The sequence below is a fragment of the Danio rerio genome, chromosome 18 (genome assembly GCF_049306965.1).
Source record: "Danio rerio strain Tuebingen ecotype United States chromosome 18, GRCz12tu, whole genome shotgun sequence".
In the NCBI taxonomy this organism is placed as follows: Eukaryota; Metazoa; Chordata; class Actinopteri; order Cypriniformes; family Danionidae; genus Danio; species Danio rerio.
In genome coordinates, this window is record NC_133193.1 from 2,643,452 (window position 1) to 2,669,750 (window position 26,299).

General features: G+C 35.9%; 2 protein-coding genes and 1 long non-coding RNA gene across 3 annotated transcripts in view; 2 read left to right on the forward strand and 1 right to left on the reverse strand.

Annotated features, from left to right (window-relative positions):
* Nucleotides 1-1,626: 1,626 nt before the first annotated feature.
* ss18l2 (ss18, like 2) lies at nt 1,627-3,907 on the forward strand. The gene is made up of 3 exons (NM_001159821.2): nt 1,627-1,899; nt 2,753-2,829; nt 3,307-3,907. Exons 1-3 carry the CDS (start codon nt 1,831-1,833, stop codon nt 3,407-3,409), a joined length of 249 nt encoding a protein of 82 aa, NP_001153293.1. The 5' UTR covers nt 1,627-1,830; the 3' UTR covers nt 3,410-3,907.
* Nucleotides 3,908-5,466: 1,559 nt separating this feature from the next.
* The window catches only part of si:ch211-79l17.1, a 68,843-nt gene continuing 48,010 nt past the window's right edge, over nt 5,467-26,299 (reverse strand). The window contains 9 exon segments of the mRNA NM_001423511.1: nt 5,467-9,699; nt 12,885-12,963; nt 13,042-13,179; nt 16,198-16,363; nt 19,069-19,573; nt 21,301-21,790; nt 22,813-22,938; nt 23,538-23,635; nt 25,636-25,794. Coding sequence (NP_001410440.1) covers nt 9,388-9,699; nt 12,885-12,963; nt 13,042-13,179; nt 16,198-16,363; nt 19,069-19,573; nt 21,301-21,790; nt 22,813-22,938; nt 23,538-23,635; nt 25,636-25,794 — 2,073 coding nt within the window. The 3' untranslated portion in view covers nt 5,467-9,387.
* LOC141378790 (uncharacterized) lies at nt 9,604-12,819 on the forward strand. The gene is made up of 3 exons (XR_012394147.1): nt 9,604-10,079; nt 10,347-10,969; nt 11,326-12,819. It is a non-coding gene; the product is annotated as an uncharacterized lncRNA (long non-coding RNA).

The following is a 26,299-nucleotide window of genomic DNA, read 5'->3' on the forward strand; positions in this document are numbered from 1 at the left end:
GACTAAAATACTACTATAGTTTAAAAATGTGTAATAGCCTGTTTAAGTTTTATCTCTTTAAATAAAATTTTAGCTTTAAAGTAAAATATAAAAGAAGTTTAATAGTTTTAAAAGAAATATGATAGAGGAACATTGATTTGGGTATACTCATTTTTTGACTGTGATTTTAAGATTAGATTAAGTCCAGTTCTGGCTTTGGTACAGACTAAACTAATGTATATGCAGAAATATATTATTGTAAAGCATACTGTAGAAAATATTAATGTACACGAGAGACCTATGAGGGGTGAAATCATTATGCTGACCACTGTATATACAGTATATGTAATAAGAGACAGATAAAGATAATATATTCCTTAATAAAACATATATTGTATGTTTAGTTAAATTAAATCCTAAATTAATTGTAAATTAATATAAAATAAATGGAAAATCAAATAAACAGAAGTACTTTGGGATTTACAGTTGAAGTCAGAATTGTTAACCCACAATTGATTTTTTATTCTTTATATATATATATATATATATATATATATATATATATATTTATTTTATTTATTTTTTTTTCCCTAAGTGATGTTTTAACAGAGCAAGGAAATTTTCACAGTATGTCTGATAATATGTTTTCTTCTGGAGAAAGTCTTATTTGTTTTATTTTGGCTAGAATAAAAGCAGTTTTTATTTATTTTTTTAATCATTTTAAGGTTAATACTATTAGCCCCCTTAAGCTATTTGTTTTCTATAGTCTACAGCCGTGGTTCTCAAACTGTGGTACGTGGGCTTCCTTCTAGTAGTACACAGAGAAATCCAATATGTCATATGTGCATGCAACAAATATTTCAAAAATTATTCCAATATGAATATTAAGACATATAGCCTATATTTATGGGGTCCAAGCGGCATTTCCAGGTTTTGATGAATAGCATACTTTAGGTTAACACTTTACATTTAGGTATAGGAGGTTTTTTTTTTACTTTAAAAAAAAAAGCAGTCTACCATTTTTAATTAACTTTGAAAAGCACAATTTAATTTAAACATTGATATATATATATATTTTTTTTTTTTTACATATAAGCACAGTACAGTGTTAATGTTCAAACTATTTATGTTTAAAGTGGCTATTAATTTTCTTAATAGTTAATCTGCCACGTTTTTAAACTGTGCAGGGTTGTAGCTGCTTTACTGGCCCTACTACGCTACTGTATTTCAATACAGTCATTAGGGTGGTACTTGGAAGGACTATTTTTTCTGAGGTGGTACTTGAAAAAAGAGAACCACTGATCTACAGAACAAACCATCGCTATAAAATAACTTGCCTAATTACCCTAACCTGCCTATAGTTAACCTAGTTAAGCCTTTAACTGTCACTGTAAACTGTATAGAAGTGTCTTGAAGAATATCTAGTCTAATATTATTTACTGTCACCATGGCAAATATAAAATAAATCAGTTATTAGAAATGAGTTATTAAAACTATTATGATTAGAAATGTGTTGAAGAAATCTGCTCCCCCTAAAACAGAAATTCGGGAAAAATTAAACAGGGGAACTAATGTTGAATAATTCTGACCAACTGTACGTTTGGTTCTCATCACAGCGTCAGTTCCGCAATGACCTGCAGGGGTCAGTAATGAATCGCGGCACCAAAACATCCGAACAGCACAGAAGAAACGACTTGATCAGATGGAGACGGAGACCGATCATCACAGACAAAACACGGAAAACCGTCAATTTGTTCTTCAGACCTCGGGATTTCTGAAGGGGTTTCTCTCCGCACGGGTCTGCCGTGAATCAAACTGAACCGCGTCAGTGTTTGAATATCGAGTTTAAAAATGTCTGTTGTTTTTGTTCCCAAAAAGCAACGCGGAAAAGCACAAATCAACCAGGAGACAATTCAGAGAGTGAGTGAACGTTAAAGCGTTTATTAATTCGGTCACAGACACACAATCCGGTAACGAACACACACGCGAAACTAAACGAAGTTAGTGTTAGTCGTGTCTAAGGGAGCTCTGCCCACGAAGTGTGTGTGTGTGTGACGTGTTTTCGGTAACTTGCCGTGAGCTGTGTAGATGTTTCTGATCCGTTCACCGGAGCAACTCCCGTTAGTTCGGCGACAGTTTGAGCGAGTCCGTTAGGAATTAGGATTGTCCGTTAAGATTTGAATTTAGAATTCGCGCCACTTGTGGTTTCTGCTGTTGTGAACGCGACAAATCATGATACTTAAAATAACAAATAACCTATCGGTTACAAAAGCAGTATATTTAATTTATCAATTCTCTAATCAACTTAAATCTTTATTTCAAATTGTTTTACTTTTATCAATCAAAAGAGTTGAAACAGATTCTCAATATAATCAGCATTTAACGTATCATTTATGGATTTAAGATCTAAAATAAACTAAACATTTAGCATCCATCAATATGCCATGCATTGTTATTTATATTATGGCATGACAAAAATGAAACAAGCTCAAAGTTAATAAGAAATATGTTAATATGCGAGTTAATATGCAGTATTAAAGACTTAAAATCTAGGTAAATGTCCAAAAAAAAGAAGAAAATAGATAAACTATAAATTAAATACAAAAAGTTTAAATAAAACTTATAAATATAATAAAAAAATAAATAAAATTTAGAAAAGGTTTCTGACTTAAAAATAGTCGAATCTGTAAAATAAATTAAGGTTTTCCTCAATGAATAATCAAAATTTAGAATATTTGAAAGTGTTTTCTAACCTGTTGTCGTTGTTTTTCAGCTGCTGGATGAGAATGATCAGCTGGTGAGATGCATCTCGGAGTATCAGCAGAAGGGTCGAGCCACCGAATGTGTTCAGTACGTGTTTCACGAGTCTCATCACATGCTTCAGTGTTTTAAGAAGATGTAAAATAAGTTTCTGATGTCCCTAGAGTGTGCATGTGAAGTGACAACTCTTTGAAACTGAGCCTTTTAGACTTTGATCCAAATTGTGGCGTTTTGGTGACTTGCTTTAAATGGAAAAGATAAGAGGGCGGTGCTACGAATGCCTGTGTGTCAGTATAGTGGCAGATTCAAAAACAAGAATGACATAAGCTGATGAGAGAGAGATAATCACTAGTGGGCGGGGCTTTCCCTCTCTGATGACACGTACAAAGAGAATGTCAATCAAAGTGTTTGTTTTTATCAAGTCTGATTATAAATAAATAATATTATGAAACGTTAAACATTAAAAGCTGGATATATTTAGACACACAACTGTGTTTAAACCCTAATAAAAGTTATTTATGCATAATAAGTCCCCTTTAAATGAAATGTTTTATCCTTGTTCTTCAGATACCAGCAGATTCTGCATCGTAATATCGTGTATTTGGGAACCATAGCAGACGCCAGTACAGAGATCCAGCCGGAGGACACACAGACTTCTGCTGACCACTAGACTTTACTCACTGTAAACATGGTACAATAAACGACCTGTTTTATTGCTCTGCAGCTCATTTATGATCAGATATTACGAGATGAAGCCCCAAATTATCCGGTTTAACATATTTTAAGCACAGGTCAAAACAAAAGCTACATAAATATGTGATGCTGAATGGTAAAGTAACATTACTTCACATATGTTTGAAATGTAATATTTAATATGCTTCGTGTATTTACATTAGGTTTTGTAAACTTACCTTGACAGTCGATAAATTCAGACGTCTCATCACTGATCTAAACTAGATCCACTTTATCACAAGAAATTAAATCATTTTTGAACAGCTCAGATATTGCTGCAGGGAAACACTGTTCATATGTACATATTTTGATCACGTTTTTGCTTCGATGTTTTGTTTTATACATGTATAAACCACAATAAACATGTATGTAATGGAAAACTAATGATCTTTTGCTTTTCTGCAATTAATATTACAATATACTTTCTTACACTTGGAGAGAATTTTTGGTGACACTTTATTTTAAGGTTCAGTTCTCATTCTTAGCAAACCATTCTGACTTTTGCTTCAAACTCCTAATTTTCTCCTTATTAATAGCTAAGGTAGTGGGTATGATTAGTGATATAGAATAAAATCATACCGAACTCTCTCTCTCTCTCTCTCTCTCTCTATATATATATATATATATATATATATATATATATATACACACACACACATGTATGTATGTATATATATATATAAATATTTATATATATGTATGTGTATGTATATATATTTATATGTATGTATATGTGTGTGTTTGTGTATATATAAACACACACATATATATATATAAACATATATATATACACACACACATATATATATATACACACACACACACATGTATATATAAACACACACACACACATATATATATATATATATATATATATATATATATATATATATATATATATATATATATATAAACATACTTAATTCTGGGCTTATGCTAGTTTTGTTGAATAAAACAAGCAAACAATGTTATGAAATATGACCACTAGATGCCAGAAAAATGTATTATTGTCGGCTAAGTGAAGGAGTTGTTCATAATGGAGATGCATTCATAAATGAATCGCTCCCTCCATCAGTGAAAGTAGGATAGGGTGTGTGTTTCAGGACAGGGAGGGCAGCTTGGTCCTGCATTCATTTCAAAGGAGCGCTACCCTGTACTAAAATGGAGGCTCTATTGACGCATTCCTTCAAATAGACAACAGCAGGGTAGGCGATATCTAATGTATATATCGATGGTTAATAAATGGTGAGAATTGGTCCCTAAAGTGTTACCCAAAATATTATTTTTGATTGGCTCTGATGATTCTGTAGGGGAGTAAATCATGCATAACATGTAGTAAACAAACTACAAGTGTAGATGAATGCAACACAGGAAGGATACAAATTAAATAAACTGTGCATGCGTTGTGGTTTTGTATATGTAAAAATTACAATGCAAATTCAACTCAACATTGCATATGGTGACACTTCATTTTGATGGTCCATTTGAGTATCAGTAGACTGTCTGCGTAATATCTGCTGAGTCTGCTCCTTCAACAGACATTAAACTGACTATAAGAAACTTTGCAAGTACATGTCAACTTACAATAACCCCAACAGTCTACGTATAATCTAATGATAATTAGTTGGCATGTTGTAACTTAAATACAACAAACTGACCATCAAAATAAAGTGACCTTGCACTGACTACTGCGGATGCACACATTGCGTTATGGATGCTGAACTGATACATTGCACAGCCTTAGTATATAAGCAAGTTCTCCACTAGTATGTTTATTTACTCTTCTTGATACCTTCACAAACAAATAAAAGCGTCCATTTAAAAACTGACCATGTTCACATTAAATTTGCACAATTATTAAATTAAATAAATGCATTGTCCTTATTTTAACTGCAATAAAGTAATAACTATAAACCAAAACTTTACGTGAATGAGGGAAAACGTGAAGGCACGCACACGCATTTATGACTCAAAGATGAAATGAGAGCAGATGTTGTTATATATTTATTTTTTGCATTGCTGGTACACTTGGAAATAATCAGTTGCCAGCTCTAGTGAACAATAAGCAACATAAGCCAAGCAGTCGCCCTCATGTCTTCTGTCAGGGCAACGTCATTTCTTTTATTTAATTGTTTCTTCTTTTTTTTTTAACTCCTTTTATTTTTTGAAGCCACTAGTAAACCATTTTGACACAGCTGAGAAATGTTGAGCGTTACAGTCCAAGGTCATTGAAGATGTTTTATCATAAAAAAAAAAAAAGCCGAAACAGTTTGGGAGGGAAAACACAGACGAAGCAACGAACCTACATTTTGATTGTGCAAAGCACAGAACTATAAAAAGATATATTTATATACAGCAAACGATTCTCTGTAAACATGGTAAGTATGTTAGTTTTCAGAAAACATGGTCATATCATAAATACAGGCAACATTGGCATCGGCAAACGTTACGAAATGAACATTCTGGGCTTTTAAGATGCAGCCCAAGAAAAAAACCCACAGAAACCATCGGAATCTGGGCTCAAAAATAACCAAAACAAAACACCCCAAATCTGACCAGAACCATTTATTAGTGTTTCTAATGGCGTATTTGGTAACCTCTGTTGGAAAAGAACAAAACAAAATGTGCTTCACATCTCGGGAAAATAACGTTTTACTTAATAATAAGCCTATATTACGCTAACTTATAGAGTAATGGTAAATGTGTACGAAAATACAAAAATAAGATTAATACTGTCAATATTTGTACAAGAAATATATTGAATCTGAAAGCAATATAAGGGTGTTTCTATGGGAAGTGTTAGTGTCGTTTCGTTCTGATGAAAGCCAATGGGAAACCAAGGCGAATGGAGGGGTTTGACCATACAGAAACGTTAGAATTCTCATAAAATGATTTATTTCTCTTGTAATTCTAGATATAACTATAACTACGACTCCCAAAACGGCATTTCTCATCTTTTTTTTTACTTTATTTCAAGCACCATTTCCCCCTCACCCCCCCCCCCCCCCCCCCCCCCTCTAAACAATACTTTGGTTAGAGAAAAATATCTGCAAGTGCTATTCAAAACAACATGGCACAAAGTTACGTACTGCTAACATCCTTTTTTTATTCGTTTATATAGTTTTTTTATCTTCTAAATCTGTCAGATGTTGAAAAAAGTAGTGTATTTCTCTCAAATTACACCTCTGCTATGATTATTATATTTCTGCCGAGCCTGCTCAAAGCCTCTTCATAAAAAGTAAATTATTTATAGTTTCTTTTTTTATTATTTTATCTGTTTGTTTCTTTTTCCGAGTCATTTACAAGCTATGGAACAAGTAGCTGAGAGCTGCAGTCTTGACGTTTGGCAGTTACAGCTATTTTAACACAGTATCGTCATATGTGGGACACCCGGTCAGCAATTGGCGCCCCCTTGTATCTTCGTAATGCATCTGCGCGAGTGAGCACGGTGGCCATGCATATCCAAAAAGTGGTGTAAACTCCAAGCCAAAAGCGGTTGCGGGACTGAAGTCTTCAGTCGTACGCATGCCAATGAAATAATTAACTTTTTAACCTTGTTTCTAGTCCAAGTATCTAAAATCCTTAAATGGAAGTGAAGCACTCAGTCAAGTTTATATTATTTTGCACATTGGTTTCCACTTTAATTAAAATATATATATAATAAAGTCGATTAATGTAAGTTTCGTTTTGACGAAAATCACGTTTTACTATAGCTTTTAGACCTAGGGCGCTGTGTCTGATGTCACGGGGTTGGTCCTGTTCCCTCAGTTGAACAGATACAGTGGAAGTAAAGGACTGAAAAGGGAGACTGTAAAGCCTAATTTGACAATGCGTGAAGTTGTGGACGTGGAACTGGTGCAAATACAAGCATCACATGTGTCTAATGTACAAAAATATAAAGAGTTTAAATGCAAAAACCTCTAAATGCTGTATGAAATTTTCCTTTAAAAATTAGGTGTTTTTTTTTTCAGGCGACTGCATGTATGTTCGCTAATATCACTTTTATGGTAAAGAATAAGTGCTTTTCCTGGTCTTGAAAGTAAAATATCTGAACATAAACAAAGAAGGGTGGGAAAAACATTCATTTTCAATGAAAATTTGGAATTTTCGAAGGAAGTTTTTGCATCTAAAACTCCTTTTTTTTTTTTTAATTACCAATCATTTCATGCACTTTGGTCCACTCTCTCTTTTACGCTGCCTGACTGAGTTTCAACAAGGTTCGGTACTGACATAATGGGGGCAGGAACTTTTACTTTTCACTACTACAGCTGCTTCAAACCAAACCAAGATCGATGGGGTTTTTCACATGGCAGGTTTCTACATCCTTTATACATGTTGAGAGATCGAGTTGATCAACTTGAAAAGGGAGAATGTCTTGACAATCCAAACAGACGTGACTTAGTAAAGCGTGAATTCATGAGTCTGAATGGAAATCCCCTCATCAGGCAGTGCTAAACCAGTGTGACAGAGTGGACCACAGTGCATCAAAAGAAAAGTATCAACAAAAAAAAAAAAAGAAAACATAAAAATATATATTATATATATAATATTTTTACGTTTTCTATACGTTTTCTCTTTATATTTTTGTACATTAGACACATGTGATGCTTGTATTTGCACCAATATATATATATATATATTTATATATATAACACAACTTTAATGCTTGAATTTACAGCAGCTCCACGCTCACAACTTCATGCATCGTGTTAAATTAGGTTTTCCAGTTTTCGTGTTCAGTCCTTCTACTGTAATCTGTTCAGCTGAGGGAACAGAACCAACCAATGTCAGACAAAGTGACTTAGCAAGATGGTGGTAAAATCTATAGTAAAATATGCCGTTTACTTATGGTTCAATTGGTTACATTAGTCAAGTTCGTTTACTATATTTTCATTAAAGTGGAAACCAATGTACAAAATAATGTAAACTGAGTGCTACACTTGCCCCCTAAATCAAGAAGCTTTTGCTAGACAAGCAAAAAATGTAGTCTTGATTTCAGAAATGAGTCAAAATGGAGTAAGCTTTTCCCTAAAACTACCAAAATAGTCTGCCAAAAGTATAAGCAAAATGTTATATCATGTCAAAATGAAAAACAATGTTATTTTGCTTGTTTTAAAGAAAAAAACACTTCATTTTACCACATTATTTTTGATTTTTTGCTTGTCTAGAAAATGCATTTTGATTTAAGATTAATTAAGATATTTGGACTACAAACTTACTTATTTGGATTTTCCTACTTACATTTTCTGTCTCATTTCTAGTCCAAATTTCTAAAAACTCTTAAATCAAGAAGCATTTTTTAGACAAGCAAAACACATTGTCTAGTTGTAAAAAAAAAAATAATGTTCTAAAATTATATGAGTTTTTCCATAAAACAAGCAAACTAATCTGCCAATGGGGTACGCAAAATAATTGTATGTCAAAAGAAAAAACAAGATTATTTTGCTTACCCCATTGGCAGATTATTTTGCTTGTTTTAAGGAAAAACTCACTTAATTTTGGCATATTATTTCTTAAAACTAGAAAAGGCGTTTTGCTTGTCTAGAAAATGCTGCTTGATTTGGGAATACTTAAGATATTAAGACTAGAAACAAGACAAAAAAAAACTAAGTAAGCAAAGCATGTTTTTGCATTGCATCTGCTGTAGGTCACGAATCATGCATGGTTTGGACAGTGTGGAAGGCAGTTGCGCTTCTGTTTGGATACAAAACAAAACATCATGTTATTAACCGCAGTGTTAAATGCAAAACCCCTTTATAAAAACGCACTAGACCAGGTTGACGTGGGTTTTTTAACGGCACACTTCACCACACGATGATCAATCTCAGCTAGTGATTTGGTAATAAAATATGATCTGCTGCCAGCGTGACGCTTTATAAACGCTGACCTGGGGTGGACGTCCAGCACGGGTCCAGCTCAGTACTGGTGCAGGTATGATGGTCGGTGTTCAGGTTTCAGAGGGAAGGTTTTGAAGCCTTTGCTCAGGATCTTGTGCTGGGAAACCTGCTGCTGCTGCTGTTGTTGTTGTTGTGTGAAAGGAAAGCCGGAAGATGGAGGGCAGTCATTGGCTGTCGACCACACTGGAGACTGTAGCATTTGCATGGAGTCGCCCCATTGGCTGGAGGGTATGGTCATCTGGTAGAGGGAAGAGCTGGGATTGGGCATGGTGTTGGTGTGGGAGGAGTGCTGCCACGGGGCTTTAGGAGGCCAGGTTTTAGTTTTGCTGTCCTGTAACGTAGAAAAAAAAAAAACAACACAATGTGCAATGTGAAGAAAAAATGTTGACATATTTCACATTCAATTTAACATAGTAACACTTTAGTTGAAGGTCCAGTGAAATTAAAATAACGTTTTTTAGATGTTGCTGTCAGTATTTTGATATCTTCAAGCTAGTGTGGGACAAAACAATGACAAAATTCGCATTTAGAAGATATAGACCTGATATAAACATGTAAACAACACTGCAACACTTGAAACAACACTGCCTACAACTATGTGGACACCTGTTCACTGCACATATCGCTGTCAATCTACATCAGCTGTTTTTGTTTCTGTTATCCGTGTGGGTTTGGCTCTTTGGTGCCATCTTGTGTCTGAATAATGCGCAGGTTAGTGTATACTCCATCAGCTGTTTTCGTTTCTGTCACTTGTGTGGGTTTGACTGTTTGGCGCCATCTTTTGTCTGAATAATGCACAGGTTAGTGTATACTCCATCAGCTGTTTTCGTTTCTGTCACTTGTGTGGGTTTGACTGTTTGGCGCCATCTTGTGTCTGAATAATGTGCAGGTTAGTGTATACTCCATCAGCTGTTTTCGTTTCTGTCATCTGTGTGGGTTTGACTGTTTGGCGCCATCTTGTGTCTGAATAATGCACAGGTTAGTGTATACTCCATCAGCTGTTTTCGTTTCTGTTATTCGTGTGGGTTTGGCTTTTTGGTGCCATCTTGTGTCTGAATAATGCACAGGTTAGTGTATACTCCATCAGCTGTTTTCGTTTCTGTCATCTGTGTGGGTTTGGCTGTTTAGCGCCATCTTGTGTCTGAATAATGCGCAGGTTAGTGTATACTCCATCAGCTGTTTTCGTTTCTGTCATCTGTGTGGGTTTGGCTGTTTGGCACCATCTTGTGTCTGAATAATGCGCAGGTTAGTGTATACTCCATCAGCTGTTTTTGTTTCTGTTATCCGTGTGGGTTTGGCTCTTTGGTGCCATCTTGTGTCTGAATAATGCACAGGTTAGTGTATACTCCATCAGCTGTTTTCGTTTCTGTCACTTGTGTGGGTTTGACTGTTTGGCGCCATCTTTTGTCTGAATAATGCACAGGTTAGTGTATACTCCATCAGCTGTTTTCGTTTCTGTCACTTGTGTGGGTTTGACTGTTTGGCGCCATCTTGTGTCTGAATAATGTGCAGGTTAGTGTATACTCCATCAGCTGTTTTCGTTTCTGTCATCTGTGTGGGTTTGACTGTTTGGCGCCATCTTGTGTCTGAATAATGCACAGGTTAGTGTATACTCCATCAGCTGTTTTCGTTTCTGTTATTCGTGTGGGTTTGGCTTTTTGGTGCCATCTTGTGTCTGAATAATGCACAGGTTAGTGTATACTCCATCAGCTGTTTTCGTTTCTGTCATCTGTGTGGGTTTGGCTGTTTAGCGCCATCTTGTGTCTGAATAATGCGCAGGTTAGTGTATACTCCATCAGCTGTTTTCGTTTCTGTCATCTGTGTGGGTTTGGCTGTTTGGCACCATCTTGTGTCTGAATAATGTGCAGGTTAGTGTATACTCCATCAGCTGTTTTCGTTTCTGTTATTCGTGTGGGTTTGGCTTTTTGGTGCCATCTTGTGTCTGAATAATGCACAGGTTAGTGTATACTCCATCAGCTGTTTTCGTTTCTGTCATCTGTGTGGGTTTGACTGTTTGGCGCCATCTTGTGTCTGAATAATGCACAGGTTAGTGTATACTCCATCAGCTGTTTTCGTTTCTGTCACTTGTGTGGGTTTGGCTGTTTGGCGCCATCTTGTGTCTGAATAATGCGCAGGTTAGTATATACTCCATCAGCTGTTTTTGTTTCTATCAGCTTTGCATTTAATAATATAAAAACTATTATGGCTCGTAACAATAATTTGTGTCTAATTTTTATGTTTTTTGGCAAGAAGCCATGCAATAAGTGGAATAAAGTACATCTAGGACAGACAGTTATTGCACAATAAAGCCCTTCAGCCTCATATAACAGTGCTCAGCTTTGTGTTGGGCTGCCGATAAACCTGTCAGGCTTTATTCTGCGACAACCTTTATTTTATAACTCATAAAATATGATCATATTCTACATCATTAACCCTATCTAAAACGTAAACCCAACCCTAATAACTAATAACAGCAGCAAACTAGGAGTCTATGAGGTAAAAGTGATAATTATTGGTTTATTAATAGTGAGAATTGTGCCATAAAATAATACAATCCGCTTGTTAAGTGTGACGTCACGCGAAGCGGCTTCCGGGTCCAAGAGCTCAATTCAACTGAATGGGGAGACTCATGAAATTGTAATAATAAACGTTTACAAAGCGATTTAATGCTTTCGAAATTCACGATCGCAGTATATATGTCCATGCCTAATATCCGATGGCCAGAAAGTGATAATTTTTTATAAATTGTAAAATTTTTGGTATTTGTTATGCAGCAAGCCCAGAGATTGTTGTGTACACTACGATTTTATATAAACTTAACTTTAATGTGTGAAAGGAATAAATCGCGATCATAAACGAATGATTTCTCCACTCAAATGAATGGCGGCTTGGACCCGGAAACAGTATACATACATCACAAACACGTCACCTCTTAACAAGCGGATAGGAGTTCAACACTAGAACTACAGTCACTTTGTAATTAATAACTGTTGAAAAAACCTATATAACTATAGTAACCCCTTCCTTTCCTAATGACAAAACACAGAGTTCTGTGTATTTCCTCACTGACTGGCCATAACAGTCAAACTGAGCACATGCAATTCAGCATCCGCGACTTTTTCCCATGCATTCGAGTATGTGTGTATAAACAAACACCACATTTTCACACTGACTTTTTTTCAAAATATCTTCTTTTGTGTTCAACAGCAGGTTTGAAACCACTTGAGCATGAGTAAATAGTAAAAGAAAATAATAAATAGCGGGTGAACTATCAATGCACAATTAAAACAACAGTTCAGGGGGGGAAGAGTTCTGTTTTTACAAATGAACTCTTTATATGATCTCTAAACAGAAAAAAGTGCTGTTTTCGATTGAAAAAAATATTGCAAAAACAAAAATATTTCTAAAAATAGCCCATATAAAATAAAAAAAACACCGAATGTCAAACTCCACCTGCTCTACTCATGCATTTTCCATGTGTGTGTTTATCAGCTGAAGTGTTATTTGTGTTTTTACCTGACTGCTGTCGTCACTGGTGTGGTGGAGTGGAGGAGAGGGCAGAGTGCAAACTTCCTGTTCACCACAGCTGTGTTTCCTACCAAACACACTCACGTCAAACACACTGGATCGCCTCAGATAAAAGTGTCTGATGAATATATGAAATGCTATTTACCGTCTCTGTTTAACAGCCGCCACCAGGTCCGGCCCAGAGAACATGGAGAACAGACTGTCCCCATTGGCTGAGGAGGTCTCGTCACTTGAGCTGGCCGAATCCCCCTGATTGGCTGACCAGCCGCTATTGACCGCCTCCCTGCTCAAAAACAAACACTGATGTCAACTGCATATATACGCATGCAAATGATCAATATTTCTATATACAGTTTAAGTCAGAATTATTAACCCTCCTTTGAATTTGTTTCAAATATTTCCCAAATGGTGTTTAAAGGGTCACGAAAAACCAAAACACATTTGTTTGAGCTGTTGACAGTGGTATATGTGTCCCACACTGCTAAAAACACTATTAGGACACCTATATTTCACTACAAAGTGTAAATTGGTTGTTTTTGCGTTATTTCAAGCAAATACGTACTTCCGGTTTAAAACGAATTTTTGAAGCTGCGTCACGGTCATGACATAATAGCGTGTATTCCAGCGTGCAGACTGGACGTCTGTGCCAGAGTGTGTCTTATTACGTCTTACAGTGTGATGCATTAATGCATGAGTAAGGCTTGGTTCAAACCAATCAGCGCGCTCTATTGTGCAACTTCATTAATATTCATTACTGTCACAGTGTTTAGACGACAGAGACGCCACGTTGTGTTGGCAAAACAAGTGTGAAGTGTTGCTTTTATAGTTTGCTGCAGTTCAGTTTTGTTTTCATTTTCTCTCTGTGAGAGCTCAGCTGGAGTCACGTGTGGATTAACAGTGTACGCAACGCACGACAACAATAACTTACGTGTCTAAGGAGGATTATTGTTTACCTGAGAGCTGTTCTCATCTGCAAACGCTGAGATCCGGATTCGCTTGTAGTCTCCTCTTAATAAAGACGCGGCTCTAGTTGCTGGTGATTGTCCTGTCTCTACAGATTTGGTAAATGAGTGACCAGTGCTCTTTGTTTATTCAGTTTGTTCGAAATAAGTTAACCATTGCACCGAGTGTAAACATGTTAGCACCACAACCAAACTTTAACCTCGTGTAGGATTTTCACCGCATTTTGTGACCGGAATAACACACACGGCTTTCTGACACTACCTGCCGTGTGCATCTAAGTTTCTGGGAAATGCGGAGGGTTTTTTTTTTTCTCATTCGCCGTGCGGTATCAAACATTGCATGAAAAATACACGGTTAGAGCAGATCCTCGAATCAAATATCTCGTTTGTCGCGAGGGGCATGAATGAATTCCCTGAATGAAAGAGCCAAACTGCAGGTAAAGTCCAACATTTAATAATTTGGCAAATAATTCAACTGCAGATGTCCATGTAAACACAATCACTTTAACCCGTGTGTGTGTGTGTGTGTGTGTGTTTCGACTCTGAAACTCGCGCGTGCCCAAATAGACACTCCCACACCATCCCACTTTAGTTCCTCCGACACTCCCCCCTAAACAGAGCTGGACACGCCCACTTTTCTGCCTTTTTCTAAGTAGAGGTGTGAAAACACCCTGCTGAAACGAGGGGGTTTCATGGCCCTTTAACAGATTCAGGAATTTTTCACAGTATTTCCTCTCATATTTTTTCTTCTGGAGAAAGTTTTATTTGTTTTATTTCGGCTAAAATAAAAGCAGTTTTTAAAATTTTTGAAACAATTTTAAGGTCAATATTATCAGGCCTCTTAAGCAATATTTTTGATTGTCAAGAAGAGTGGTCCCGAACCTTTTTATCATCACGGACCGGTCAACACTTGACAATTTGATAGCGGCCCGGAGGGGTTGGACAGTGATGGAGGTGTACTTAGATTGCAAGGTGACCATCATCCGTTTCCTCAGAGGACGACAAGTTAATTAAGCATTGCTGCAACTCTAATAATAGTTTTATTTATGGAGGAAATTGAAAAGCACAGCAGTGTTTGGGTGTTCTGTGTTTGTCTGAGATAATTAGTCTACCAAAACGTGTATACTCAAACTATGAAGCTGATCGGTAGGCCCACACGGAATCTGTGTGCACAGAAATCCAGATTTCCCCAGATTTTTAGCCCATCGGTGAGTCTATTTTTTTTTACTTGTGTAAATGTGTGTCATTTAAACTAATTTCAGTAATGTAATTGACCAATATGAAATGGTTTGTATGATTTATTTACAATACAGTTTGTAAAGTAACATTTTCTGTCTTTTAGTAGAGATTTTATACGAGAGATGTGCTTTGTTTACCAAATAAGTGGATCTAATTGGATTTGCATTGTAAACATTAAAAGTTTATTATTTTTATTTCATATATTAAGTTTTAGTTATGATACTCCCAAAATAATTCCTCATAAATCCACAGATTTTTTACAAAACTCTGAGCAGAAATGGCAAAAATGTCCGCAGATTCTCAGATTCTGTCTGGACCTTCTGAACAGTCAATCATTGTCACATTACTCGTGGTGCTCTCACGGCAATTGAGATGTTTTTAAATGAGTGTGCCTGGAAGCGTGCGCAAACGGTGCACCACCATTGGAATTAACAAATTTGTACATGGAAAAGACACGACATGTAAACGGCCCCCGTCCTGATTTGTTGACAAATGAGCTGCGGATCTATTCATAGGTCCTTCAGTGAGCAATTTCCACTTAGCAAAGAAACTTTACATAGAGGTCTGTTTCTTGCTTATTTTGCTAGATTGTGGGTTAAATGTGTGCGCTTAAGTGACCAAGATGTAACCAAGAGAATACATTTTTCAAAATAAAAGATTGTTTAGACTATATATAATAAATAAAACGGATAAAATTAATGATTTTTTGTGCAGCCCGGTACTAATTAATCCACTGACTGGTATTGGCCCAGGGGTTGCAGACCGCTGGTCTACAGAACAAACCACTGTTATACAATGACTTGCCTAATGACCCTAGTTGAGCCTTCAAATGTCACTTTAAGCTGAATACTGGTATCTTGGAAGAATATCTAGTCAATTATGATGTGCCGTCATCATGACAAAGAGAAAAGAAATCAGTTATTAGAAATGAGTTGTTAAAACTATTATCTTTAATTCTTTCCCTTAAATGGAAATTGGGGAAAAATAAACAGGAGGGCTAATAATTCAGACGTCAACTGTACAGTAAAAGAAAACATTGCAATGTGAGATTTTTCCAATCTGGTGCAGCCTCAGTGTGTGTTAGTTGCGATGGCGCTCACCCTTCACTGTAGTATTCGGGGTGAGTCCAGCCCCGGTGCTGCTCGTCTGGATGAGGCCAGTTACTGCGACTGTTGCTGGGCCGCCGAACATGTTGAGCCTGCCGTTTCTGCTGCATGGCCTGATTGACCCCTGCTACATACCGCGCAAACTCTGGATCCGAGCCCACTGACAGACAGAAACAGAGAGAGAATTCTGAAAACAATTCATTTCATAACTACACATACATGAATCTATTAGAAAACCATTAGAAAGAAAACACTACATTTCCATCAAAAATTGCACAAAACCCATCCACGACACCATTTTAAAAGTTAATAGATCTTCCATGGTTTTATACAATTTAAAATCAAAATCAACACCCTTGATTTTATCAATAAGCACCTTTATTTAATACAAACTTTTAGAAACAATGCATGTCTCATTGAGACAAAACTAACTTCCAGATCATGAAATGTTCTCAGCCAAAACAATGCATCATTTTCAACCCAACACAAAACGTTTTAAACAGCAAATGCCTTCAAACTTGCCTACTTCCTCCAACGAGAAGTAAAAATGTGAAATCATGCCTTAATCTTGCTTTTATAAACCCTATAAAAATAAGTTTATCTTGATAAATAGTCAGAGAGCGAGAGCGACAGAGAGAGATGATGTGTCGCTGTGTCCTGCTCTTTGTTTAAAGTGTCCAGCACAGCAGAAACACATAATAGAGAGCAACACACACACACACACACACACACACACACACACACACACACACACACACACACACACACACACACACACACACACACGCACGGATACCAGCACTGACCTAAAGAAACCTGCTGTACAGCACAGTACTTACACTCTCACAGCTCTAACACCAGGGCATACTTTACTCAAGTGCTATCAGTGTATTGTAATGACAAATGCAACTAATGACAAATAAAATGATTGCAATTTAGAAGAGTGATTAAACAAATATAAATATATAATCCATAATGGTGTGTGTGTGTGTGGCGATATATACACACACATTAAAATACATCAAAACAATATATTTATATATTAAAAATGAATAAAATAATATAATATATATTAATATATAAATGACAACATACTACATTAAATTACATTTGTAAATAAAATATAAGTATTAAAATATAATAATATATAATAAATATAATAATATACAATAAAATATATAATATATAGTAATATAATAATATTATATTACACACAGACACACACACACACAATTTTACATTTTATATGGCTAATAATACTGACTTAAACAGTTGTCATTTGTTTAATAAGTGTTTTATATATAATAATAATTAATAAAATAATACAGAATTATTTTAATTATATATAATTAATTAATTTTAAAATACACGTACCTATATATTTATGTAATGCATGTTTAAAATATTTGTAGTATATATGATACACTACATTAAAATAGATGTTTAAATAAAAGGTAATAAATTATATACTCATTCCATCATTAATTTTCCTTTGGTTTAGTCCCTGATTTATCAGCGGTCGCCACAATAAATTATATATAGTTATTTAAAATGCTAAAATATGAAATAACATTGTTTTAAATTGCAAATATATAAATAAAATATATTTCGCTAATAAGTTGTCAACGTTTTATATTTCATTTTATTCCAGCCAAACTAAAAGAAATGTGTTTTTCTACAGAAGAAATAATATAATAGGAAATACTGTGGAAAAATTAAACAAACACCACTTGGAAACTATATATATATATATATATATATATATAAACATATGTATACATAACATATATGTGTACACGTCTATGTGTGCATGTGCAAAATTATATTCAAGTGCCTATAGAAAATCATCATCCCTTGTGAAAATCTATACCTTTATTTGCATTACACCTAGCTTTCAATATCAGGCAGCTAAAGTCTGGAACAGCCTTCCTAGCACAGTTCGCGAGGCAGACACTCTGTCAATTTATAACTCGATTAAAGACACATCTCTGCATTAGCATACGCATAAAACACAAATGCCTTTGAAATCCTCGAAAGGATTGTTAGTCTGCATTATTTAGGGCAACCAGAGTGGGAAACACTTCCCTAAACACATTATAATTTGAACTACATCTGCGCTTATGTTAGTCTGTTTTTCATTATCCCGAGATCTCTATAACCCTGGACCAGGCCGTATCCTGAGCTGATGCTGTGGTGGTCATGGAGGAGCGGAGAGCATGAGACTGATTCCTGTAAGACCCCAGTGGCGAATTAGTCTTCGCCTTGATCCTGAAGAGCCAGCCTGTACACCAGCCGGTGACCTACTCACAACTGCAGCTTCTCCACGACGGACGTCCAGCGTTCTCCAGCCTCGGGTGTCTAGTTTGGCCAGAGCAGAAATGGTCGTGCCCAACAGAGGCTGCTTTCTTCTCTAGGTTTTTTCCTTCACTTTTATTAAAATGGTGAAGTTTGTTCCTCGCCGCTGTCGCCACTGGCTTGCCTGAGTTGGGTCTTGTGGAGCAGCGCATCGATGGATTTGCTCTCCAGTGTTTGGACTTTCAGCAGTGAACTCGACTAAACTCGACTACTCTGAAAACTAGACTGACACGGTTTCAGTTTACTACCATCTTCTAAGTTAAGCTGCTTTGCCAAAATCTACATTGTAAAAGTGCTACAGAAATAAAGAGGAACCTTCGGGTAAAGTTGTAGAAAGGCTCAGGTTAGGTGAAGAGGCTGGAAAAACATTTCCAAGTGATTTGGATTGTGATTTGATTTCAGGCTTTATGATAAATAGAGTCATTATTTCAGAGTAGGATGAGGATTTTCTATAGGCACTGTACATATACACACAGAGAGATCAATAAGTGAATGTAAGCATGTGCTCACCTGCGGGGTCAAAGGGCATGGAGTCTCCCAGCACCCCAAACAAGCTCTGCTCGCTCTGCTCTCGGTTAGGCCAGGTGTTGTTGCGCGGCCCCTGCGGAGGCTTGTGTCCCAGCATCTCCGACATCATGCTGTCCATATAGGAGCTGACCAGCCCCAGACTGTACAGGTCAGAGCTCAGGTCCGGCAGACCTGGCGCCGGCCACTGCGGCAGGGGTCCGATCGGAGACATGCCTGCCATTGGGCCCTGGGGCCACTTACTGGGGGCAGCTCTGGATTGCGGCGGAGGCTGCTGGGGGGACACCGGTGCCGGCTGTTGCTGAGATTGACCAATGGGCTGCAGGAGATGCTGGTAAAATGGCAGAGACTGAGAGTTTGGCTGCGGTGGCTGCTGTTTTGGTGTTGAAGGAAGCTGCTGCTGCTGTTGTTGCTGCTGCTGTTGTTGTTGTTGTTGCTGTTGTTGGGTTTGCTGTAGGGTTTGAGTCAGTGTCTGCACAGCATTATGGGCCTGCAAGTAGACACATGCTTATATTCAATCATTCAATATATCGTGATCATGAACAATACTGAGATCATGAGCATGTTAACATACCTTTCCAGATGTTTTTCCTTTTATTATCATCATCATTATTACTATTTATTGTAATTACTGCATACTTTTTTCTATCTATCTATCTATCTATCTATCTATCTATCTATCTATCTATCTATCTATCTATCTATCTATCTATCTATCTATCTATCTATCTATCCGTTTGTCCATCGCTCTATGTATCTTTCATATCTATCCATGCGTCCATCCATCCATCTCTTTCATATTGATCCATCTATCTATCCAATCCATCATCTATCTATCCTATCCATATGATCCATCCATTCCTCCATCTATCTATTAATCCATCTATCCTATCTGTACATGCATTTATCCATCCATCCATCCATCTATCCTTCCTTCCATCCATCTATTTATCCTATCCAACAATACATGCATCCATCCTATCCATCCATCCATCAATTTATCTCATCTATCCATCTATCAATCAATCCATCCATCCACCCAGCCATCGGTTTATCCCATCCATCCATCCATCCATCTCATCTATCCATCCATCCATCCATCCACCCAGCCATCGGTTTATCCCATCCATCCATCTCATCTATCCATGCATCCACCCATCCATCGGTTCATCCTATCCATCCATGCATCCATCCATCCATTCTATCCATCCTTATACATCCATTTATTCTATCAATCCATTCATTAATTTATCTCATCTATCCATCTAGCAATCAATCCATCCATCCACTCATCGGTTTATCTTATCCATCCATGCATGCATCCATTCCTCCATCTATCCCATCCATCCATCCTTCTATCCTCTCCATCTATTTATCCTATTATTCCATGCATCTCATCCATCCATCCATTTATCTCGTCTATCAATTTATCTATCAATCTATTCATCCATCCCCCCATCGGTTTATCCTATCCATCCATCATCCATCCCATCCATCCAGCTATCCTATCCATCCTTCTATCCTTTCCATCCATTTATCCTCAATCCATCCATCTTATCTCATCTATCCATTTATCAATCCATCCATCCATCAATCCACCCATTGATTTATCCCATTTATTCATCCATCCTATCTGTACATCCATCCATCCATGCATCCCCATCCATTTATTCTATCAATTCATCCATCTTATCCATTTATCTCATCTATCCATTTATCAATCCATCCATCCATCCATCCACCCATGGATTTATCCCATTTATCCATCCATCTATCCCATCCATCCATCCATCTGTACATCCATCCTATCTTTACATCCATCCATCCATGCATGTATCCTCATCCATCCTTCTAACCTCTCCATCCATTTATCTTATCAATCCATCCATCTTATTAATCCATCCATTTATGTCATCTATCCATATATCAACCCAGCCATCCATCCACCCATTGATTTAACCCATTCATCCATCCATCCTCTCTGTACATCAATCCATCAATTTTTTTATCCGTCCATCCCATCCATCCATTCATCTATTAGTCCATCCTATTCATCCATTAGTTCATCCTATCCATCTATCCATCCATCCATCTCTTCCTTTTTCTATCCATCTTTCTATGCTTGTCGCTGGAATCTTGTTGTGTATTTAAGTACTTAGTTTTTGTTTACTAAAACAACCATTGCAACAAGGACATCTGCCACCGTCATAAGCTTACCTGTGAGGATGGCGGCGGTTTCAGATCGGCTGCGTTTGTAGACGCCACAGAGTTTCGTCTCTTGACCAGCGGAGACGCCTGCTGGGATTTGCCCATGTTGAATCCCGAGAGGAAGTCGATGACGTCCTGCATCTCCTGATCGGTGGGCAGATTCATGCCCTGCTCATCAGAGGCGGCACCGTTAGAAATCTGCGGATCTGCGGTGTTCATGCTGCTCATCTGCAGGAGGCTGTGCAGACGTCCTGCTTTATCATCTGACCCTCCTCCACTGCTGCTGCTGCGGGACGGGGTGCTGGGGATGGAGAAACTGCCCCCCGCACTGGAGTTAGAAGAGTTAGCTTTCTTGGTGAAGCGAGAGGTGAGTTTGGAGATGGTTTTCGGGAGGCCGCCGGAGGATTTGGTGCTGTTTCCGGGAGGAAGATCCACGGGGCTGCCATAATCAGATGTGTCCCGCTGGAGCTGGATCTGGATGGTGGGAAGAGTCTGTTCCCTGCACACAAAAACCACCAACAGATAATTGTGGATATGCTAGAATCCTCTATGGGGCTTTCATTGTTTTTATTTCAGTTGTTCTCTTTTTTTTAATGTCATGATTTTATTTTCATCTCAGTTGTTTATTTATTTTGTTATTCTTTAAGTTTGTTTTACATAGATGAAAATATTACATTTACAAAAACATAAATAACTGATCATACTATAAGTTTTTATTCATGTCATGGTTTAATTTTATTTTCAGTCTTTTTTTAAATACAGTTTATTTTACATATAAAAAAAACAAAAACAAAAATATTTGATCACTGACACTATCATGGTTTTAAAACATGTCATGTTTTATTTTCAATTATGTGGTTTTGTTTTTTTGTTAAAAAAGTAAAAATGATTAAAATGACAAAAACTATATAATAAATATAATATTTATAAAACTATAAAATAAATATAATAACTAAAAACATTATTAAAAGACATTTTATAGACTTTAAATATTCATTAAAAAATCAATAAACAGACTGAATTTGAACACTGAAAATCTCAAATAAAGAATGTACTGAAAAAATGTAACCTAAAAGACTTTAAGTATTCATGTACAGTATAACACATTAAAACTAATTTGTGCATAAATTAAATTTGTCATTTTCAAGCTACAAAAATACAAAATTTATGTAATATTTAAATATACATTTTAAAAGCATCTAGATTATATTTAAAATCATATATATGCATATATAAATTTATTAAAAAAATCTATTAAAAAATCTATTAAAACATGTATTTTATTGTATAGTTGTTCTTCCATTTGTGTTAGTATTATTTTTCATATTGATTTATTCGTATTTTAGTAATTAAACTTGTATAAAAATGAGAAATGTTGCTTGCGTCTATATAACACATTCATCACATATATCAGTATTTTCAGATTAACCCCTTTCCTAGATTTCTGGAGAAGTGTGTGTCTGCTGAGCACTGGCTGAGCTGTAGTGAATGTGTTTGATCAGTAATAACGCTGACACTGACTTGCGCTCTTTCCAGCGCTGCAGGTCAAACACAGCTGTGTAAAGCACATCCACCAGACCCAGAGTCTTCTCCGGATCCAGACTGCGCTGCAGCAGAGACATGGTGGCCGGATCCTCCTTCAGACACCTGCACCACATCACATCACATCACATCACATTACTTTGTGTTCTTTCTTTCTTTCTTTAGGTCTGTCTGTCTATCTATCATTCTGTCTGTCAATCGTTCTGTCTATCTGTCGATCTATTATCTGTCTAGCTATCGTTCTATATATGTCCGTCTGTCTGTCTCTATCATTCTATGTCAAACTATCTGTCTATTGTTCTCTCTATCTGTCATTTTCTGTTTGTCTATCTATCTATCTATCTATCTATCTATCTATCTATCTATCTATCTATCTATCTATCTATCTATCTATCTATCTATCTATCTATCTATCTATCTCTATCTGGTGTTCTGTCTGTATCTATCGTTCTGTCTATCTATCATTCTGTCTATCTATTGTCTGTCTGTCTATCTATTGTCTGTCTGTCTGTCTGTCTGTCTGTCTGTCTGTCTGTCTGTCTGTCTGTCTGTCTGTCTGTCTGTCTGTCTGTCCGTCTGTATCTATCATTCTGTATCTATCATTCTGTCTGTGTCTAATTCTCTGAATCTGAGTGTCTGTCTGCGCCACTAGAATTCAATCTACTGCTGTAATTTCCAGAATCTGAGCATATAAAGTAACTCACCATGTAGAAGGAACCTGTATCACAACCTTGGATCCTTCAAGACAAATCTGAGGGGCATAAGCTTCCTTATTCTCAATCTGAGCTGTGTCGACCACAACCTGCGTACACACACACACACAAACACCTCATCATCAATCATTATTTCTTTATTATTATTATGATATGTCATGCAAATGCGCAGGTAAACAGATTTCATTAGGACGGTTTCCAGGAAAAGAAACAGAAATGAAGTATTTCCCCCAGTTCTTGAAAAGAGGCTGTAATGCGTATAAAACGGAGAGGGCGTTTCCTATCAAACAGGAAGTGGGCTATTGTTATTAATAGCGCAGGTGTATCCTCAATGTGACTCAGATGATGGAGACTCTCCACTAAAAACACACACCCAAAGGTCACGGCCACTGACCCCACACACACACACACACACACACACACACACACACACAAAACCCACACACACACACATCAAGGGCAGAAACAGCGTCATGGAAACGGCTTTCTGATTATTCAGAACTCTTTTTTTTCCTGCAGCCGTCGCTGGACAAAAGCTTGGAGTTTTCAGCCTTAATGGAGTGTAAACATTAATGAGAGACAATCAATAAAAATATAAATTAACATCAGGGTTATGCGAGAAATCTAAAACTTCTTTTTCAGTTTAAAATGTTTACTTAAAATTTTCATAATTTAGTTGTGTATTTAATAAGTGTTATATTCATAAAATGAAGCTTATGAATCGTCAAACAGAAAATAGAAATGCACAAATAAAAGCTGGGATAAAAATACAGAAGACAATAAGAGAGTAACATAACACAGTTCATAGCTGAACATTTACTAATGCATTACAATTTTAATTTAGACCTCGGACAGTTGTAAACTCAATTTAAAGGGCTCCTAATCAAAAATAAATGACTGAATAAATAAATAAACGATTCAATAAATAAATAAACTAATGATGAAAACAAATAATTGAATGAATGAATGAATTAACAAATAAATAAAGTAATAGATTAAATGAATACATAAATGAATAAATGAACAAATACATGAATGAATAAATGAAAGATTAAATGAACATATAAATAAATAAAAGGAATAAATAAATAAATGAGTGAGTGAGTGAATGAACAAACAAATAAATTAATGAATAAATTAATGAATAAATAAAAATAAATAAATAAATAAATAAAAGAAAAAATAAATAAACAAATAAATAAATAAATAACTGAATAAATAAATGAATGAACAAAGTAATAAATACATGAATAAATTAATGAACAAAAACAATAAATGAATAAATAAACTAATTAATAAAAATAACATGAATAAATGAACGAATAAATAAAATGAATGAATAAATAAATAAAGAATAAATGAACGAATAAATAAATAAATAAACAAATTAATAAATGAATGAGTTAATACATAACGCTTTGTGTCAGCCCTTTTAATTTATCAAATTTGTATTTTTGAAGCTTTGGTGTTTCCGCCTTTGATGAATATTTAATTTGCACCTTTTGTGTTTTTTGGTTGAGCTCCCAGTTAAGAGTGATGCTCGTGCTTTTGTACAGTTTTTCAGTGAATACATAAATAAACAAAAGGTTAAATGCATAAATGAACAAATGAATAAATAAATTCACTGATAAATAAATAAAATGAATACATAAACAAATAAATTAATAAATAAATTGATTAATAAATGAATGAGTGAACGAACAAATACATAAATGAATTAATAAATAAACAAATGAAAAAATTAATACATGAATAAATAAAATAAATTAATTAATTAACAAATAAATGAATGAATAAATAAATAAATAACATCTCCTATGGCCTGCACAGTCCCTGGACCTAAATACTATTGAGCCACTTAGGGGTGTTTTGGAGCCATCAGCCAAATTAATCAGTAATAAAAAAAAACGAAGACATTTACATCTGAGTGGTTGTTGATTTGAACTATTTATTTGAACGACATTTGCCATTTGTCCTTGAGTCAAGGTCTAATTTCATTGGCTGAGACCGCTAGGATGAATAATAAGCTGCAGATATGCCCTCATGTGAATAGTACTGTTATTCAGGCAGTCAAAGGTGTGAAACTCACCAGTCCGGCCTGTCCGAACAGCAGCTGAACGGCTGTTTTACAGGCTCCTCTCCAGCTGGAGGGACACACCTGATTCAGCACCTCAGTGATGGGCAAATCCTCTCGCACCGACACACCATTCTGATCCACAGCATCCTTGATCAGCTGCACCACGGCATGCTGGGAAGAGAATAGATTACATGAATTCTGATGTAAAATGTAATGTGCACAGATGGACAATTGAATTCATTTGTTTGCTTTCTGCATATAAATACTGATTAAGAAGTAGAAATGGGAAATGTGTGTGAATTTATTCTTGTGATGTAAAGCTGAAATTTCAGCATGATTACTCCAGTCTTCAGTGTCACATGATGCTTTAGAAGTCAGTATAAGATTATTTGCTGATTGAGAATATTTCTGAATATGATCAATATTAAATATTTTAAACTTTCTTTGATGAACTGAAAAAACAAATGAATTATTAAATGAATGAATTATTAAATGAATGAACAAATGAATGAAATAATGATTAAATGACTGAAATGATTGATGAACAAATGACTGAATAATAAATAAAAAATGAAATGATTAAATGATTGGATGAATCAATTAATAAATAAAAAAACAAATTTAAAAGATTAAATGAATAATTAAATGACTATAAATGAATGAATAAAAACTGAAT